General features: G+C 39.1%; 1 protein-coding gene across 11 annotated transcripts in view; it reads right to left on the bottom strand.

Annotated features, from left to right (window-relative positions):
* The window catches only part of LOC123767905 (protein abrupt), a 119,053-nt gene extending 108,980 nt beyond the window's left edge, over positions 1-10,073 (bottom strand). For 6 of the 11 annotated variants that reach the window (XM_045758008.2, XM_045758006.2, XM_069306654.1 and 3 more), the window contains exons 1-4: positions 9,928-10,072; positions 7,202-7,262; positions 1,799-1,891; positions 744-1,355 (exon numbers count right to left, since the gene is read on the bottom strand). In XM_045758008.2, the coding sequence (XP_045613964.1) occupies positions 744-1,355; positions 1,799-1,891; positions 7,202-7,262; positions 9,928-10,019 (858 nt within the window). In that variant the 5' untranslated portion in view covers positions 10,020-10,072. Of the gene's footprint in view, positions 1-743; positions 1,356-1,798; positions 1,892-7,201; positions 7,263-9,927 lie in introns of all 11 variants that reach the window. The other 5 variants (XM_045758000.2, XM_045758003.2, XM_045758007.2 and 2 more) reach the window with 2 other exon arrangements.
* Between the last annotated feature and the right edge of the window lie 9,078 nt (positions 10,074-19,151).

The raw sequence follows: 19,151 nt of genomic DNA, 5'->3' as shown, positions 1-19,151 counted from the left end.
GAAGCACATCAATAAGCTGGAAAAGGTGCAGCAGCAAACTACAAAATGGCTTCCGGAGCTGTAAACATGAGTTACAAGGAGAGACTAGAGGCGATAAACATGCCATAAGTAGAAGATAGAAGAAAGAGGTGATGTGATCACCACTTACAATATACTAACAGGAATTAACCAATTTGACAAAGAGGAATTCCTGAAAACAGCAACTTCAAGAACAAGAGGACATGGTTTCAAGCTAATGAAACAAAGGTGAAAAAAAAAAAATTTGAAAGTTTTCTTTTGCAAACAGTAGTAGACGGTTGGAACAAGTTAAGTGAGAAGGTGGTGGAGGCAAAAAGCGTTAGTACTTTCAAAGTGTTATACGACAGAGTACTGGGAAGACAGGACACCACGAGTGTAGCTCTCCTATTATCAAACAGAGGCTAATTTTTATGATCATATAATATTGTAGTATGTTTCAGCTCAATACAATAAGGGGGTCTCAAGATACACAATAGTATGGAAGCTTCCCAACAAATATTAAAGACGGTCATGACAAACTCTTAAGATATCACTATCACGGATATCTAAACATGCTACAGCTGTACAGCACATATACAAAATTTGTACGAGTCAGATTCAATACACAGGTTCTTTAAAACAGCTATAGTAAAGAAAGAGAACAAATGCAGCAACAGCAATAGAAACTTTAAAAACAAGATTAAATATAATTAATAAATGTACAAGTATGCATGCATGTCCCTCACCTCGGCAAGATCTTGTGAGACTGTACAGGTATTTTCTTCTCTGCTGGATCTTCCAAGATCCATCTCCAGATTTGAGTTGGGGCTCGAGGAATGATGATGCTGGAGGGCTGCATTTGGGCCACGATGGCCGGCTGTTTGATGATCACTAACCGAGTCTGTATCATTTGTGTCTTTGCAAGAGTCTCTGTCGTCTGAGTTCCGTCTCTCTCTCGTGTGACCCTGGTTGGACTTTGATGGGGATATTGAATGATCATCGTGTTTTCTCCGCTTTGGGTGGTAAGTTTCATCCCGGTGCCCATCTGTGTGTGGTCTTTTACTGTCACTCAATTGAGGGGCTTCATCTGGGACAGCCAAACCCTTAATTCTTAAGCACTCGGCAGCCTTTATTAATCTGGCTAAGTCACTTTGCACAACATTAGCTTCCCCCGCATACATGTAGTTGAGGAGAGCCTCAAGGTCATCGTGTAGAATATCTTTAAGTACTATTATTGGATGCTTGCAATTTGTTTGCTTAAACATTTCCTCAAAGTATTCACTACAAACAGAGAGCACCATCTTGTGCACAGGAAAAAATTTACCATCACACGCTAGTGTCACATCACTGTACAGTTCCTGTAAAGAAAACAAAAAATATCTTAAACGTATACAAGCTTATACCAACAAATTCATTTATTTACACACACTGTCTGCCTCAAACCACTTTAAACTAAAGTTACTCAGCTCTATAACAAAATATTCAATTATCACGGGTCACAGTACACCGACTGCTTGCAATGTTAAGAAAAAAACATGACCTCAGAACAGGATTTTTATCGTAGACAATTTTTAGAAAGCAACTACAAGCAGAACAGATTGTAAAACAAAGTTTCATAAACAATATCACACATTCTACAGGAAATAGTGAAATACGTTTGTTAACATTTATAATGACACTTTACATAAAACGAACCTATAAATAATAAAATCAATAAAGTATAAAATACAATACAGTATATTTCACAAACAGTAATACTATATGACTTGAAAATATACACAGGACTAAAGAATAACCCTACCTTACGATGAAGTGTTGATAAAACATGGAAAAACGTCGAACGATGATTATTCCACCGAAGTGAAAGAATACCTTCTTCCATTATTGACTGGCCCTGTAATAAAACACACTCCTTTTATTATATATACTGTACATATTTGTTGTCAAATATGCCTATGATGTCCGAGTGAAAAACTTAAGGTGGCCCCCGCACATGAAAATAGTAGTTAAGCTATTATGCTTCATTAAACTCAAGGACTGGAAGAGCAAAGAAAGGCTGTTAAATAGTTCCTAAGAAGCTACTCCATAAAGTACTACAGCTGTATATTGCAGAATATTTAATACCTGAAACACCCAGTGAACAATGGCTAGTGATACCCAAAGAACCCAGTGAATAATGGCTAGTGATACCCGAAGCACCCAGTGAATAATGGCTAGCGATACCCAAAGAACCCAGTGAATAATGGCTAGTGATACCCGAAGCACCCAGTGAATAATGGCTAGCGATACCCAAAGAACCCAGTGAATAATGGCTAGCGATACCCAAAGAACCCAGTGAATAATGGCTAGTGATACCCGAAGCACCCAGTGAATAATGGCTAGCGATACCCGAAGCACCCAGTGAATAATGTCTAGTGATACCCAAAACACCCAGTGAATAATGTCTAGTGATACCCGAAGCACCCAGTGAATAATGTCTAGTGATACCTGAAGCACCCAGTGAATAATGGCTAATGATACCCAAAACACCCAGCTAATAATGACTAGTGATACTAGAAACACACACAGTTAATAATGGCTAATGATGCCCAAAATACCCAGTAAATAATTACTAGTGATACCCGAAATGTCCAGTGAATAATGGCTAGCGATGCTTGAAACATCCAGTAAACATATATAAGGTGTAATACAAGTTTCAATACCAAAAAATTTGAAAAAATGCTCAACTAAGTGAAAAGTTGAAAAATTAAGTCAAAACATCAATATAGGCCAGAGTGATCAGGATAAAGTGCAGCTTGCCACACCAAGGCTCTGGAAAAAAAATATCAAAGCAAACTGGATAGTGTATAGTGCTTTCCTGTGGTGAGAAACCATACCAGTGCACAAGTGGGCAATGATAAGGAGTTGGGTAATAAATGAGAGCAAAAAATATTATAACAGCATTGAAATAGGAAACTTTTCACCATCACCAATGTCCATCAACTAAGTACTAAATTAGAAAGAAGAGCCAACAAATTGGATTTATCAAATGAATATCATATATAGGTTCAAGTACTTAATACCTGTATAATAATACAGTACATAACAAAATAATAGAGTTTGCAGTATAAACACTACACAAAACCACACAAGTGGCAAGTGTATGCCTATCCTTTCTTCACATGTGATATTTGACCCTTCTTTGGTCAACAATGGCAGCAAACATGACCTTGGACAGAGCAGCGTGTGGGAGCTGTACAAGCCTTTATAAAAATCACACAGGACATTACATGCTATATATATGTAAATTCAGGATTCACTATGCTTATGTAAGATTAAATGATAACAATGGACTTAACCCTTCCACTATGCAACACAGCTGAGGATGATCTTGCTAGTTATCTGTAAATTACACGACATGGTTGGGGAGGTTTTAAAGTATTGCATAACATTTAAAATACCTTCAGGACATCTGCTTCCTCAGGCCTCTAGTAAACAGAAGCCACCTTGCAACAAAAACCCCTTGCTTTCACACCCCTCCTGGGTGTGAGAGCCCCAGTACTGAGAGGGCAAACATGAGTAGCATATGCAACTCATGCCTACAGCATCACTTAATAATGATTAAATAAATAATTAACTGCAATTATTTAATGATGATAGTGTCATAGAAGATCTTGACTGTAATAAAAACTATGTACATGGTTCAGATATCAGGTGAGCCCAATGCTGGTATGAGGTTTACAATATGAGACATCTATATTACGCAACTGTGATTCTGTGATTCAAAGCATCGTGAAACAGACCTTATGTTCCTTTCAAAAATAAACTTGTAGAAAATTATTCATATTCATGTTTTAGTGACCAGGATTCTGATAATAATAGCAGTGCTATGGCTACAGTTAGTGGTATGCCTTGTATATTGGGAGGCATTCTGCTGTGACAGGTAGTATCACCAACTGACTTGTGTGGGGCACTATGCTGTGCTTGGATTACAAGATTACAACTCTCCCCAGAACTGCTTAGTGGTTCATTATGATACACAAAGATGTAAATAGTTAAATATAATACTGTACAGTACAGTATTTGTATAGAGGGTAATAGCAGCAAAGACATTGTTTTATTGTTCAAAGAATACAATATTGTGCCCATATTAGTGACATGAATTCTGTATATCTGTGCATACTTACATTCTACACATTGTGATACATATAACATTATTGACAGCCCAATGCATCATTGTACTGGAAATACCTTGGTGAAAACATTAAAAATTTAATATATTCAATGAGTGCAGCTACAACTTAATGCAAAATATGCAGGGCTAGATTGATCTCTGATAACTAGTTACAAGATTAGTACACCATACAAAACTACTTAATGGTTCGTAATGATGCATGAAAATGTAGTTATATATAGAGGAACCTTGGGAAATGGTTGGCTCCATCTACAAGCATTTCAGGTAACAAGTGAGCCACTCACAGAAAATTTGTCTCGAATGACGAGCTTCTGCTCGGTTAATGAGAAAACTATGTGCTGATTCCAATGTGCTTCTTAAAGTGTTCCTGCTGGTTCTCGCAAATTCTCGGATGCCTCCGACAATGCAAATCAATGATTTTTTTTTTAAAGATGCTAATGATGCTGGGATGTAAAGGGGTGACTGCTGTAATGTTGCATTGATTTTTTCAGACAAAAATAAATAAAAATGAAGAAAAAATGTTAAAAGGTTTGTTCAGCATGTCAGGTAAGCTGCTCTATTTTCAATAAAAAGTGAAAAAATTGAAAACATTTGAAAAAAGAAAAATGTCAAAAAGGTTCATTCAGTGAATGTCAAGTAGGCTGCTAAATTTTTATTAAAAAATATAAAAAATTAAAAAAATTGGAAAGAAAAAATTTCAAAAAGGTTCATTCAGTGAATATCAGGTATGCTGCTCCATTTCTATAAAAAATAAATAAAAAAACTGAAAATCATTGAAAAAAAGAAAAAAATGTCAAAGATTTGTTCAGTGGATGTCAGGTAGGCTGATCCATCTTCTATGAAAAATAAGAAAAATTTAAATTTCACATTGATGTTTCTCGGTGGTGGACGGATTAATTTTATTTCCATTATTTTAAAAGGGGAAATTCATTTCGCAAGACGAGCTTGGTGTCGAAATGGATTAAATTCGTTAACTGAGGCTCCTCTGTATACACAGTATACAGTGTAATAAAAGCAAAAACGGTTTTATTGTTCAAGAATATAAAATGGTGCACATTATTAGTGACATGAAGATATTTGAGCACTCTGATGTTCCTCAAATTTATTATACATATTTTTCAAACAACACACTACTGAATAATTTTACTGCAAAAAAAAAAAAAAAAAATGAGAAAAACAAATCAGTTACATTGAAATATGTAAAAATATCTTTGTGGCAACTCTTGCCCTACGCCTAGCCACGACTAGACAATTACTCCCTGAACACTCATGAATCAGGATGTCACTGCGAGATTTCCTCGCTTCACCATGGCCAAAGCTACATAATTTTTTTGTCTTTTCTGTGATCAGGGAATGCACTTTAACAATATTGGAAGGAAAAAATGTTGGAATTTTTTCTGCACACCAATACGTTGTCTCCTATAAGCAAGGGCCCAGCCCAAGAGTAGAAGTCACTACCATTGGATTTGCAGGGAAAATATGTATACAGTATTTGGAATACTGTACCTTAATAAATCTCCTAAATATGGGTCTCGTAGTACAATTGGTTTGTCTTTCTTCACTATCAGGGATTCCAGGTTCGATTCCCGGGTGGGACAGAAGGCATATTTACTTTCACCTAATGCCTCTGTCGCCTTGCAGTAAATAGGTAGCCAGGATTTAGGCAACTGTTGTGGGGTTGCATCCTGGGAAAGGTAAGGTCAACCTTGGGGAACCTTGATACAAGCCTAAATTATTATATATACAGGGGCTTCCTGTCCCAGACAATATGAATTAATAATGTGATGATTCAGGCAATAAATGGTCCTTTACAGAGTAAATAAATGTTCTGCCCTATACTGCCCTCGACGTCCAAACGAATGGCATACAATGTTACAGATGTAGTGGAAAACAGGAAAATGACTACGTAGAAAAGCCAAATAAATTCATACCTATAAGAACAAAGATTCAAAAGGTGGAACATGGGGAAATGCATGGTACAGGTATTGGGATCGGCAGAACAAGTCATACATGATAAGAGACTTTAGAGGAATGTACTGTAATTTCCTTCAAGATGACCTTGACAAAATATGTGTATGGAGCAACACTTGGTAATTGGAATTCAGTGTGAATGCCATGTTATGGAATGTGGAATAGAAGAGAGACCGCACACAAACTACAAATTATGTAGAAAGGTATTCTGACAAAGAGGGAGATCTAGGGATGGTTCTGAATAGCAGTCACCACACAAAGGAAAGCATATGCTATGCTTTCCAACTTTAGAATTGCTTTTAAATACGTGGATGGTGACATACAGTATTAAAGAAATTCTTCATGACTTTTGTATGACCAAAATTGAAATATGCAGATGTGTGGTGCTCATATCTCAATGAGGACATCAATAAACTGGAAAAGGTGCAAAGGCATGATACGAAATGGCTTCCGGAACTGAAAAATATGAGCTAAAGGGAGAGGATAGTCATTAAATTCTCCAAAGCTAGAAGAAAAATAGGTGAAATGATTGCAACACAAAATAGAAACAGGAATCGACAAAACTGATAAAGATGAATCCTCGAAACCTGCTGCTTCAAGAACAAGAGGTCATAAATTCAAGCTAAGGAAACAAAGGTGTCATCAAAATATTAGAAAGTTTTCTTTTGCAAACAAGTGTGGTACAGTATATGGTTGGAACAACTTAAGCGAGAAGGTGGTAGATGCCAAAACAGTCAGTAGTTTCAAAGCGTCACGTAACAGTACTGTAAAAACAGGACACTACATCCCGTGGTGTAACTACACTTCGGTAATTACACTTAGTTTTCTAAGAAAGTATCCCGTGCAGAAGATATTACCAAAGGCCTTTAAGAAGTAACCATTTTTTGTTTCCAATACTTTACCATGCCTCATGTGTGGGTCACCTGCAACACATGAATCAGAAACAGGGTAGTTATGATGACATTCCAGTTAAGAAAAGGAAATACAGTATAAACCAAAAGTGCAAAGTTCAAAGTATTTTATTTTGAAATAAAAGTAACGAGGAAGATTAAAACTTACGGCTAAGATCTTCCGAGCTGACATGCTACCAACATCGATACGGACAGACTTAAGTACTAAACTGAAAACAAAATAAACTGATCATACTGATGAAGTGAATTTCATTTAAAAATAAATGTACAAATAATGGTAAACAATATCAAATTTCTTATTTTTATAATTTTTTATACCCATACTGTATTTTCAATTGTGAAAATTGAATTCACACGACAATTATGACCAACCAGTAAGCTTGAATTAATAACACCCAGTAGCCAAACAAAATTTGCAAATTTAATGAAATTTTGGCAACTACAGTATTAGGGCAACCTCGATTTGAAGACTCTCTGGTTGCAATGCACACATAGCAGACGTGTGGAAAAAGGCTAACATAGTTCCAATCTACAAAAGTGGCAGCAGGGAAGACCCCCCTCAATTATAGACCTGTATCATTGACAAGTGTAATAGTGAAAGTATTGGAAAAAATAATAAAAACTAAATGGGTAGAACACCTGGAGAGAAATTATATAATATCAGACAGACAGTATGGTTTACTATCTGGAAGATCCTGTACTGTATATCGAATTTACTCAGTTTCTATGATCGAGCCACAGAGATTTTAAAGCAAAGAGATGGTTGGGTTGACTGCATCTATCTGGACCTAAAAAAAGGTTGACTGCATCTATCTGGACCTAAATCTTGAGTATGTTCTCTCAATTTTGTTAGTCATTCTTGTTACCCACATACTGATTTTAAATTCAGCAATAACTGTGCTAATTTAGATGTCTGGGTTTGAGGTCAATAAGTTGTGCCACTATGAAATAGTTTTGGCTTGGTGTATACGAGAGAGAGAAAGTGATCAAAGTATGTTGTCCTTGAAAACACCAATATTAATAATAGTCAATGAAAAGATGTAGCATGGAAACAAACAATAATGGTATCTGTTACTAGGGTCCTGTGGAACAGTTAGGTCATAGCCAAAGGATCCCGGAATCAGTTCCTGAAGGACAATCATTATGGCAACATTGCTTTTCACCTGATGCCTTTGTTCACCTACCAATAAATAGGTTACCTTGCGGTTACCTTGAGGTGCTTCCGGGGCTTAGCGTCCCCACGGCCCGGTCGTCGACCAGGCCTCCTGGTTGCTGGACTGATCAACCAGGCTGTTGGACGCGGCTGCTCGCAGCCTGACGTATGAGTCACAGCCTGGTTGATCAGGTAACCTTTGGAGGTGCTTATGCAGTTCTCTCTTGAACACTGTGAGGGGATTGCCAGTTATGCCCCTTCCTAGGTAGGTAGGCAGGAATTGCATCCTGGGGAAGTTTTGACTATGGTTTCCATACTTTAGTAAACAAGTTCCACTTGACCATGCACAGAGTATGATGATAAAGTTAATCCCAGAAATAAGAAACCTCTCTTACGAAAAGATTAGAAAAGCTTAAGCTATATTCTCTAGAAAGAAAAAAAAAAAGAGAGTATGAAGTCACATACTGAAATACTGTATATAAATAGATAAGCAAGTATAACAATGGAGATATGAAAAAATGAACGAGTACAACAAAGGGGATATAAATACTATTTTAGATAGTAATACTTGGAAAAAAGGGTGTTGATTTATGGAACAGATTACAGGGTATGGGCTGTAACACATTACACGTGGCATCGTCGGATTGTTTAAGAAGGTTCGACATATATATTAATGACTGGGTGGATATAATAGCTGCCTCATATGGCCCCCAAAAGTCTTTCCCAGTTTCCTTTTTTTTAAGGTTCTTTAATACTGTTGACTGAGCAGGGCCTCGGTAAGAATAACAGGCTTCCTGTCCTTGACATTGAGAACCAAACCAAGTGTAATTGAGGGACCATGACTCCACGACAACAACGTAACTTAAATTTTTAAATAAATTAACGGTAACTTGCAATTTCTGCCGTTTCATTCAACATGTAATTATTGTCATCCTTTTTATATTCAACTTCAGTTCAAGTCAATTAGTATTAAGTACTAGTTTTTATGGTTTTCCCCAACTTGCCCAAAACACTGTGTGTATTAGATAAAAAAAATTAATTATCAGGGGAAAGTGCCAAGCCATTACGACTTTATAACACTGGGAAGGGGGTCAAGGTTAAGGATTTGGGATGGGTCGGGGAGAAGGAATGGTGCCCAACCACTTTGTGAATTAGTGGATTAGGCATATTATGTACAAGCTATCTAGAAATCCAACTTGTAACTCATTTTATATGTATGTACTTTTACCTAACTATTGATTTATATATTTATAAATGTTAATTATAAACCTGGTCACAATCTGGCAAGACAGCTTGATAAGGTAACTACGGTCAAGTGTCAAAGGCCTTAATTAATAGACATCTTGGAAATGACTTTCATCAGGAGCTCAGTCTATTATGTAAAGCATATTTATTATAGCATCATTCCTACACTTTAAAAAGAAATCTGCAAGTCAAACTTGCTGGGTGTATATGTATTGTTTAGCTAGGTTTGAATTCAATTTTATTATTGAAAATTAGCGTTATTAACCAGAGCTACCGGGAGAGTCTCATTGGCTAGGCCTGGCCACCCCTGGCCCCACCTTGGGCCACATCCCTGACCCCTAACATGTCACCTCTATAAACCTGACCCAAACACGCATTTCCACTTGGCAGTTCCCGCTCCAGGCTCCCTCCAAACCCCTCCAGACGGCCGCCCTCACCCTGGGCCTCGCCGCCAACTCCTCACCCGCGATACTCACAACAAATTAAGAGCCAGGGAGAGGGAGGAAGAGAGAGGCGAGACGAGGTAAACAATCGATGTCGTGTAGCGCTCCAGCAACGCCGCGGCCATCACCTCAACCACCGCCTCAGACACCCTGACTCTAACACAAACAATAAACTCGCCTCCTGCCCTATACCTTCGGGAACTGCATATTTTTATCTACTTGTCAGTCGATATGAATGTGTTCCTCTCTCACCTCTGTTATTCTCTTTTATAATCGTATATTAATTATTTTATACAGATGATGCCTAGCATTTCCTGGTTTAATTCAAAGTCAACTCCTCGAACACTTAAAAACCCAACATGCAAAATAGATACGGAATGTTGTAACATCCATTATAAACAACATTATTAATACACAGAGCAAGAGTTTCAGAGTCTCATTTGTATGGATACTTTTTATTTTGTGTTTTATTTATATATACAAGAGTTCTTACAAAGTACAGTCACTAGCAAATTTTCAATACTAATTTTCCCCGGAATGCGACTCGCCAAATCGTTTAACAACCAGGTACCCATTCACTGCTGACTAAGCAGAGGCTACAGTTGGCACCAAGTAAATCCTCCCTGGTCACCAGCCCAGGCCAAAGCGCTTGCAAAGCGCTGAGGGAGTGTTTTAACACCACGATACCGGGACTGCTGCACCATCTCACATAGGTGATGTCCAGCATGACGACACTGACCAGGCAGCTAAAAATTGCATGTGATAAACCTGAAATTGAGCTGGACATGGGCATTCCAATCTCTGTTGTAAAAGCCGTAGGAGCAGTCGCTGACACTCAAAGGCCAGAAAGCACAAGTATAAAGAGCTATGATATATTCAGAACCGAGAATTATATGTACGGGCAGCACAAAACATCGAGGCCACAAAACTGTCCTCGTCGAGGCCACTAGTGTTAGGGCTCTCAGGTAAACTCAGGTCATCACTTGTTTTTTTTATTAAACTTAGGTAAACACATTATTGCTGTATTGTATACAGCTGTATAACTGTATTGCTGTGTATTACACAGCAATAATCAGGAAAAGCATTGACACACTGAAAGATTCAAAAGCCCCAGGTTTGGGTGGAATTCAACCCAAAGTCATTAAGGAACTGGCAGATGCAGTATGTCTGCCAATAAAACTCATTTTCAAAACATCTCTAGACCAAAGGGATATATATAGTTCCCCTAGATTGTAAAATGCGCTATACAACACCGGGGTAGCTGTCTCGAGATCACCACTACCGACCTGCTGCGTCATCAAGACTGCAGCCATTCCAGCAGTGTATTGCTGTGTATTACACAGCAATAATCAGGAAAAGCATTGACACACTGAAAGATTCAAAAGCCCCAGGTTTGGGTGGAATTCAACCCAAAGTCATTAAGGAACTGGCAGATGCAGTATGTCTGCCAATAAAACTCATTTTCAAAACATCTCTAGACCAAAGGGATATATATAGTTCCCCTAGATTGTAAAATGCAAGTATTAACCCTATTTTCAAAAGAGGCAGCAATTAAGAGCTCAGCAGAAAACTACCGTCCGGTTAGCTTTACCTCACACATCTGCAAGCTCACAGAGAGAATCCTAAGGGAGGAAATCATTCACCATCTCACAGTGATCAATATATTAAAAGCAACACAACATGGGTGTGTTACAAGTAGATCCGGCCTTACAAACCTCCTCATATTTTTGCAAATTGTAACCAGCTATTCACACAAAGGACTTCCAATAGATGTAGTATACTTTGCTAAAGCTTCTGGTAAGGTACCACATGAAGGACTAGCAAGGGAATTACAGGCACATGGAATAAAGGTAGAATACTAGAATGCATAAAACAAAGGTTAAAACAAAGATAACAAAGGGTCGTGCTAAAACGAAGAGGAATCTGACTGAAGTAATGTGGTGAGTGGGGTACCCCAAGGGTCTATTTTGGGGCCAATTCTTTTTGTCACATACATCAACGACATAGATGAGAATATTACAAACCACATCATCAAATTTGTAGATGACAATAATAGCTATGGAAAAGTAGGAAGTGAAAATTATATTGAGGCCGTACAAAGAGATCTACAAGAACTCCTCAAGTGGTCGGAAGACTGGCAAATGCTTATTAATTCTGAAAAATGCAAGACCTTGCATGTGGGACATAACAATGCACATCACAACTACCAGATTAATAATATTACCTTGTAGCAGATTGATGAAAAAATAACTCGGAGTCAGAATTCCCCATTCACTGAAAGTTGCATAACAAGTGGGGGACTGCTTTAAAAAACGCTAACCAAACCCTAGAAATAGTCAAGCGAACCTTTGACTTCAAGGAAAAGAAGGAAGTTAGTCAACTGTGTAGATCTTTGGTGCGCCCGCACTTGGATTATTATATTCAAGCATGGAGATCTCATCTTCAGAAAGATATAGCTGCTTTTGAAAAAATCAACATTGGGCAAAATTATTCATTGGGCGACAAAAATCATTCCAGAACTAAGTCGACTCTCTCGTACCAGGAACAGTCGAAGGCCACAGGGCTAGCTAGAACAACCTGTCCTCTTACAAAGAGCGTCGCATTTCGATCTTATGCGTAACATAAAGCCAAAAATTGTCTTATTAGAAAATGGAAGATCAACAACAGGGTTGTTGATTTGTGGAACCAATTACTGTACCGCGTAACGTGGTGGTGGGATACCTTGATTGTTTCAAGCGTAGGTTGGACATGTATATGAGTGGGTGGTTATAAATAGGAACTGCTTAGTATGGTCCAATAGGCCTTCTGCAGTTACCTTTGTTCTTATGTAATTGGATCCACAAATCACAACCCTGTTACCGAACCAGTATTTACCCAAGTTTTTCCTAAATCTAAACTTATCCCATTTATATCCATTGTTTCGTGATCTGTCTTGTGTTGGTACTTTTAATACCCTATTAATATCCCCTTTGTTATGTCCATTCATCCACTTGTAAACCTCTATCATGTCACCCCTAACTCTTCGCCTTTCCAATGAATGCAATTTCATAAGCAGTCATATATTCGCAAGACATTCAGGAATTAGGTCCTGATTACAAAATGATTATGATTGTCCCGTGTAGTGAGATATTTAGTAATACTGATTTTCACCTTGGGTTGTGACGACGAGCACTCAAGTTGTACAACCAGATTATTGTAGTATCCCTCGGGTTAAGTGGTCACGTGACGTCATAACCTCCCCTTCTTATCAGTGATAACATCCAGAAAACACTCGCCCGGGTAGAGTACGCAAACAATTCAATAATACGCACGAAAACAAACAAACCAACGCTATCAATGTACTCACCTAGTTGTGCTTGCGGGGGTTGAGCTCTGGCCTTTGGCCCCGCCTCTCCACTGTCAATCAACTGTACAGAGTCCTGAGCCTACTGGGCTCTATCATATCTACATTTGAAACCGTGTATGGAGTCATCCTCCACCACATCACTGCCTAATGCATTCCATCTGTTAGAAACTCTGACACTTAAATAGTTCTTTCTAACGTCCCTGTGGTTCATTTGGGTACTCAGTTTCCACCTGTGTCTTCTTGTTCGCGTACCACCCGTGTTAAACAGTTTATCTTTATCTACCCTGTCAATTCCTCTGAGAATTTTGTAGGTAGTGACCATGACTCTCCCTACTCTTCTGTCTTCTTGTGTCGTGAGGTGCATTTCCTGCAGCCTGTCCTCGTAACTCACGCCTCTTAGTTCTGGGACTAGCCTAGTGGCATATATCAAACTTTTTCAAGCTTCGTCTTGTGCTTGGCAAGGTATGGGGCCGCATACTCCAGTATTGGTCTTACATATGCGATATACAAGGTTCTGAATGATCCCTTGCATAGGTTCCTGAAGGCAGTTCTGATGTTAGCCAGCCTTGCATACGCCGCAGCCCTTGCATGTGTAAGGGTTCGCTATGGTGAACTACATAAGAACTTAAATGTCAATTTCGGTGTAGTTTTTTAATGTAATTTTGCTTATTTTATTATATTTATATATACAAGAGTTCTTACATTTTTTATTCTTGTAAAGCTACTAGCACGCGTAGCGTTTTGGGCAAGTCTTTAATCCTAATTTACCCCAGAATACGACCCGTTAAATCGTTCAACAACCCATTCACTGTTGGATGAGCAGAGGCATACAGTTAAGGATTGGAGCCTAGTCAACCCTCCTCAATTGTCAATCCGCCTAGTCAATCGCTCTCTTTATAATAATTATATAAAATTAAGTTGCCTATTTTGTACTGCATGATTTATTCAATGGTAAGAAGTCAGCTAAGGGGTGTCAGGGAAGATATAGAATGACAATTATGCAAGATGGGGAGAAATGGAAAATAAAGCGCACCCTGTTGGATTATCAGTAGATTGTCCGAGATTACTTTAATGTTGGTGCACTGCAACTAGGCTAGGACAAGTGTGCAAGACGTTCGCAGAAGTTGTCAACAACATGAAATACCTCGAACAACGGTACAAGAGCCTCTTTACGGGCTCACCATAGCCCGTGCTACATGGACACTTCGTCCTGAGTAGCTAAATCTTTAACAACAGGTACAAGAGATTCAGTTACAGCCCCGCTCCTGTGCCAGGTAAGCCCACTACGGGCTCACCATAGCCCGTGCTACTTGGAACATTTAGTTCGCAGCAGTTGAATCTTAAACAACAACAACGGTACAAGATCCTGAGATCTTGCCAGATGTTAGTCGTATCTATGTCAGGGTGCTGCAGGAGATCACAGTAATCGGTTCATCAAAAAGATTGTTTTTTATAAGGCTAGAATATGGCGGAGAATTCTTTTGTGGGACTGAGTCCGCTAAAGTCTGCAATATGAGGGAGAAAATATTTCTGAAACACCATGTGCTTAACATACGAATTTATTCACTGAAATTAGAACACATAAACAAAATGTATTTACACATGGAAATGGGAGAATTGTCTCTCCATTATGAGGTGTCACGGGCAAATCTACTTACAGTATCGTCTCTTGGCGACGATACTCAGGCGACGTAACGCAGCCTAACCTTAACACTAGTGAATGATTTCCTCCCTTAGGATTCTCTCCGTGAGCTTGCAGATGTGTGAGGTAAAGCTAACCGGACGGTAGTTTTCTGCTGAGCTCTTGCTGCCTTTTATGAAAATAGGGTTAATACTTGCATATTTACAATCTAGGGGAACTATCCCTTTAGTCTGGAGATTTGTTTGAAAATGAGTTTTATTGGCAGACATACAGCATCTGCCAGTTCCTTAATGACTGGATTGAATTCCAGATTAAGGACCTGCCCGAAACGCTGCGCGTACTAGTGGCTTTACAAGATTGTAAATACTATGCTATGTATTCTCACAAACCCAATGTACATTTTTGTATATAAATAAATAAGTAAATAAATAGATAAATAAATAAGTAAATTCCGCCAACACCTGGGGCTTTTGAATCTCTTAGTTTGTCAATGCTTTTCTGATTATATCCCATGTTATGGGGACATTCCTTAATTCATTCTCTTCACCTGCTTCAAACATTTGTGTGGGTATGGGGATGTTGTCTAAACTCTCTAGTGTGATCACTGATGTAAAGTATTTATTCAGTGTGAGCTGCCCTTTTATCGTCAGTTATAATTCCTGGGGATACCTGTTTACTGCTAGGTGAACACGGACATTAGGTGATAAGAAACGTGCACAACCGTTTCTGTTCCGCCTGGGATTCGAACCTGGAATTCCAGAGTATGTCGAGATGAACCCAACTGTGCTATTCACTCTGTGATTAATATACTCACTCACATACTCTGTGACCATGTATACTCACAGGATGAGTATACCGTGTATATTACACGGTATACTCATCCTGTGAGTCACAGTTTATTGTACACAGCCATACTCATCCTGTAAGCGGTAGTTTATTGTGCACCTTATACTCATCCCGTGAACTATAGGTTATTGTGCACCTCTTATTCATCCTGTGAGTGGTAGTATATTGTACACCCCATATTCATCCTATGAGCAGTAGAATATTGTACACCCCATACTCATCCAGGGAGTTTGTTTTGGACCCCCAACTGTGTTCAGAATTAATGTACTCAGTACTTGAAGGCTGAACATATCAGCAAAATACGCAAGAAAAACATCAAATATTATGTTTCTCGTTTCTGTGTTGATTAAATAAAGATTACACACACTAGGATATACTGGGTACAACCTGACTGGTCCCGGATATGGGAGGCATGAGTTACTAGGACACAATTGAACCGAACCTCCGTGGAGAAGAGAAGACAAGAAGCATGGAAGACATGATCACAACGGTACAAGGAGGTCTATAACATCCTCGAGGTCCTCGGAGCTATGAGGGGAAGAAAGCCTAGGCTCCCTGCGTGGTCATCCATCCAGATACTGGTAAGACTCAACGGTGCTTCACTTAACTGACCGAGGGAAGGAAGAGAATTATCTGGGGAAAGCCATTACGACTATATAGCACTTGGAAGGGGTCAGGATAAGGATTTGGGATGGGATGGTGGGAAGGAATGATGCCCAACCACTTGGACAGTCGGGGATTGAACGCTGACCTGCAAGGCCATCGCTCTTTCGTCCAGTCCAAGTGGTTAGATGGTTAAGAAGTTGAGTTAAAACCCTACTTCTTCTTGTTTCTATTAAACGTAAATTAAACTCTTAACTTCTCTTCGTAAAAAGAGGTTTCTTATTCCAGAATTAACTTTGTTATACTTCTCTGCGCGCATTTAAATAATTGTTTGTTCATTCTATAGTAGAGAGTGGCGCACACCTCGTCTAGTGAGGAGCCATTGGATGAACTAGGGAGTAAAGCACTGGACGAAAACAACCCCAAATTTCACATGGAGATTCAAAGTAGATCCAACAGAACTGAAGCATTGAAGAATATACACACCAGACGACAGACGGTTTGAGAGGCAGGACCCAGGAGCTGAAACACGATGCTGAGAAGCACAGGGCAGATGTGTACATAATCGAGTACACGAAGATAGGGCAATAAACATGTTGCTCAAGCGAGAGTACAAGAGGAGTGGCCTCGTCTACCAAGGTTACGATAACAGTCACTACCCACCACTCCTGCACCGTCTGTATGGTTTCCCATACATACGTATAAATACTCGTACCTCATATATACACATTCAAACACAGAGCTCATATACAAAAACACACATTCAAACACAGAGCTTATACGCACATATATACAACCATATACAGAGCTGCTCATAAGCACGTATACACACGCATGTTCACGCAAAAACGACAGAATTCTCACTTCCACTCACAATATGAGCAAGGGGGTCCACAGTAAACTACTGCTCACAGAATGAGTATAGGGTGCACAATAAACTACTGATCACAATATAAATATTTGGTGCACAATACCGCTCACAGGGTGTTTATATGGGTAACAATAAAACACTGAGAGCAACACAACACAGGCTATCCACACTGCAGCCTATCCTCCTCAAATAGTAGTACTTACAGGAACGGAAGGGAACAGCCTATCCTCCTCAAATAATAGTACTTACAGGAACGGAATGGAACAGCCTATCCTCCTCAAATAATAGTACTTACAGGAACGGAAGGGAACAGCCTATCCTCCTCAAATAATAGTACTTACAGGAACGGAAGGGAACTATCAAGGGATAGAAAAGCCAAGCCATTACAACTATATAGCACTGGGAAAGGGTCAGGATAAGGATTTGGGATGGGACGGGGGGAAGGAATGGTGTCCAACCATTTGGACGGTCTGGGATTGAACGCCAACCTGCATGGAGCGAGATCGTTGCTCTACCGTCCAGCCCAAGTGGTTGGGCTCAGTTTGGTCGAAAGTACCAATGTATAGTGATGTACCACCAGTAAACTACTTTTGTACTATTCATTTTATAGTCTGGACCAAAACTGAACTATATAATCTAAATGGGCCAAATAACAGCAAGATTAAGTTGAAAGAGAAATAAAGTTAAAATAAGGTAGAGAACCAAAATAGAGACAGAAAGATATAGAAACAAGAGTTATACAGCTAAGTCGGATCACGTTCGATAAGATTAGTGCATTTAACTATATACAGAGAAAGGCTGGAATCAACAGCGATTAGAGCCGATTTAATTAACAAAATGACGTCTCTAGAGTGGAGACAGGAAAGATTATTTTGGAAGACCAAGCTATAGGATGATTGGAGTTCATAACACGACAGAAGAGAGCATTGTCGGTATCAGCCAGTTTAACACTTCCTTTTGTGTGCTTGAAGTCTGTCACTGGGGAGAGTATCACCCAAGTACTGGAGAGGACAAGATGAACCAGACAAGAATGAGCATCAGCATCACTAGAAGCAGGCGTAGCAGTGTGTGAGATCACTATAAAGTGTTAGTTTATCGAAAGGCAAGTTATATTTACCTGCATTTACCTCAGGGACACTAGCACTTATGTGACCTCAACGAGGGACAAGAAGCCGGAGGCTTGTCAAAGGTACCTTCATTTGTCCTGATGATTTTTCAAGCTGAATTTAATGTTCAACAGAGACCAGTCCTCATATCAAGAAGACGAAGGGGAATTAGGGAGATTTTTAAGTAGAGCTTTGGAGGTAAAGCCATCACAGAGTTTCTACAGCTAGAGGCAGGTTTACGAAGATATAAAGTTCTTTTATTTTGAGAGTAGGCGCAATTGATCAAATTTAGGAAGTGTGTGCATTTGTTTAGAGTGTGTGTGCACTATGCACTGGTCTCTGGAATGTGTATTTGTTCAGAAAGTGCGTGCACTGGTCTTTGGAGAGTAAGCATTAGTTCCAGAAGAATGTACATTGGTTTCGGAAGAGTACACAATCGAGCCAGGTGTGTACACATTGTTCCCGGGAGAGTACGCACCGGAAATTGTAGTTAGAAGAGTGTAAACAGGAACTAGCAGAGCCATTGTTTAACACAAAGAAATGTCAAACTTGTATGGGGCGCGCAACAAAGTCGGCAGGCTGACAGATGTACATTTATACAAAGTAATAAACGTATGCACAAATTATGAGTCAATAAACACTTCACCTTGCTTCACCGAGATACAAAGAGGAGATATGATGCTCTGCTTCCCACGCTCTTCCATATAGAGTGCTTAATTGTACTCAACCATGATAACACCAAGTTTAACATTCATCCAGAACTGTATTCAAACTAAGAAAGGAATAATTCAGATCTTAAACATTCTTATTAACATATTAATAATGTTTCAGACCGTGTTTTAA

The sequence above is a fragment of the Procambarus clarkii genome, chromosome 58 (assembly GCF_040958095.1).
Source record: "Procambarus clarkii isolate CNS0578487 chromosome 58, FALCON_Pclarkii_2.0, whole genome shotgun sequence".
In the NCBI taxonomy this organism is placed as follows: domain Eukaryota; kingdom Metazoa; phylum Arthropoda; class Malacostraca; order Decapoda; family Cambaridae; genus Procambarus; species Procambarus clarkii.
This window is presented reverse-complemented; position numbering and strand designations above follow the sequence as displayed.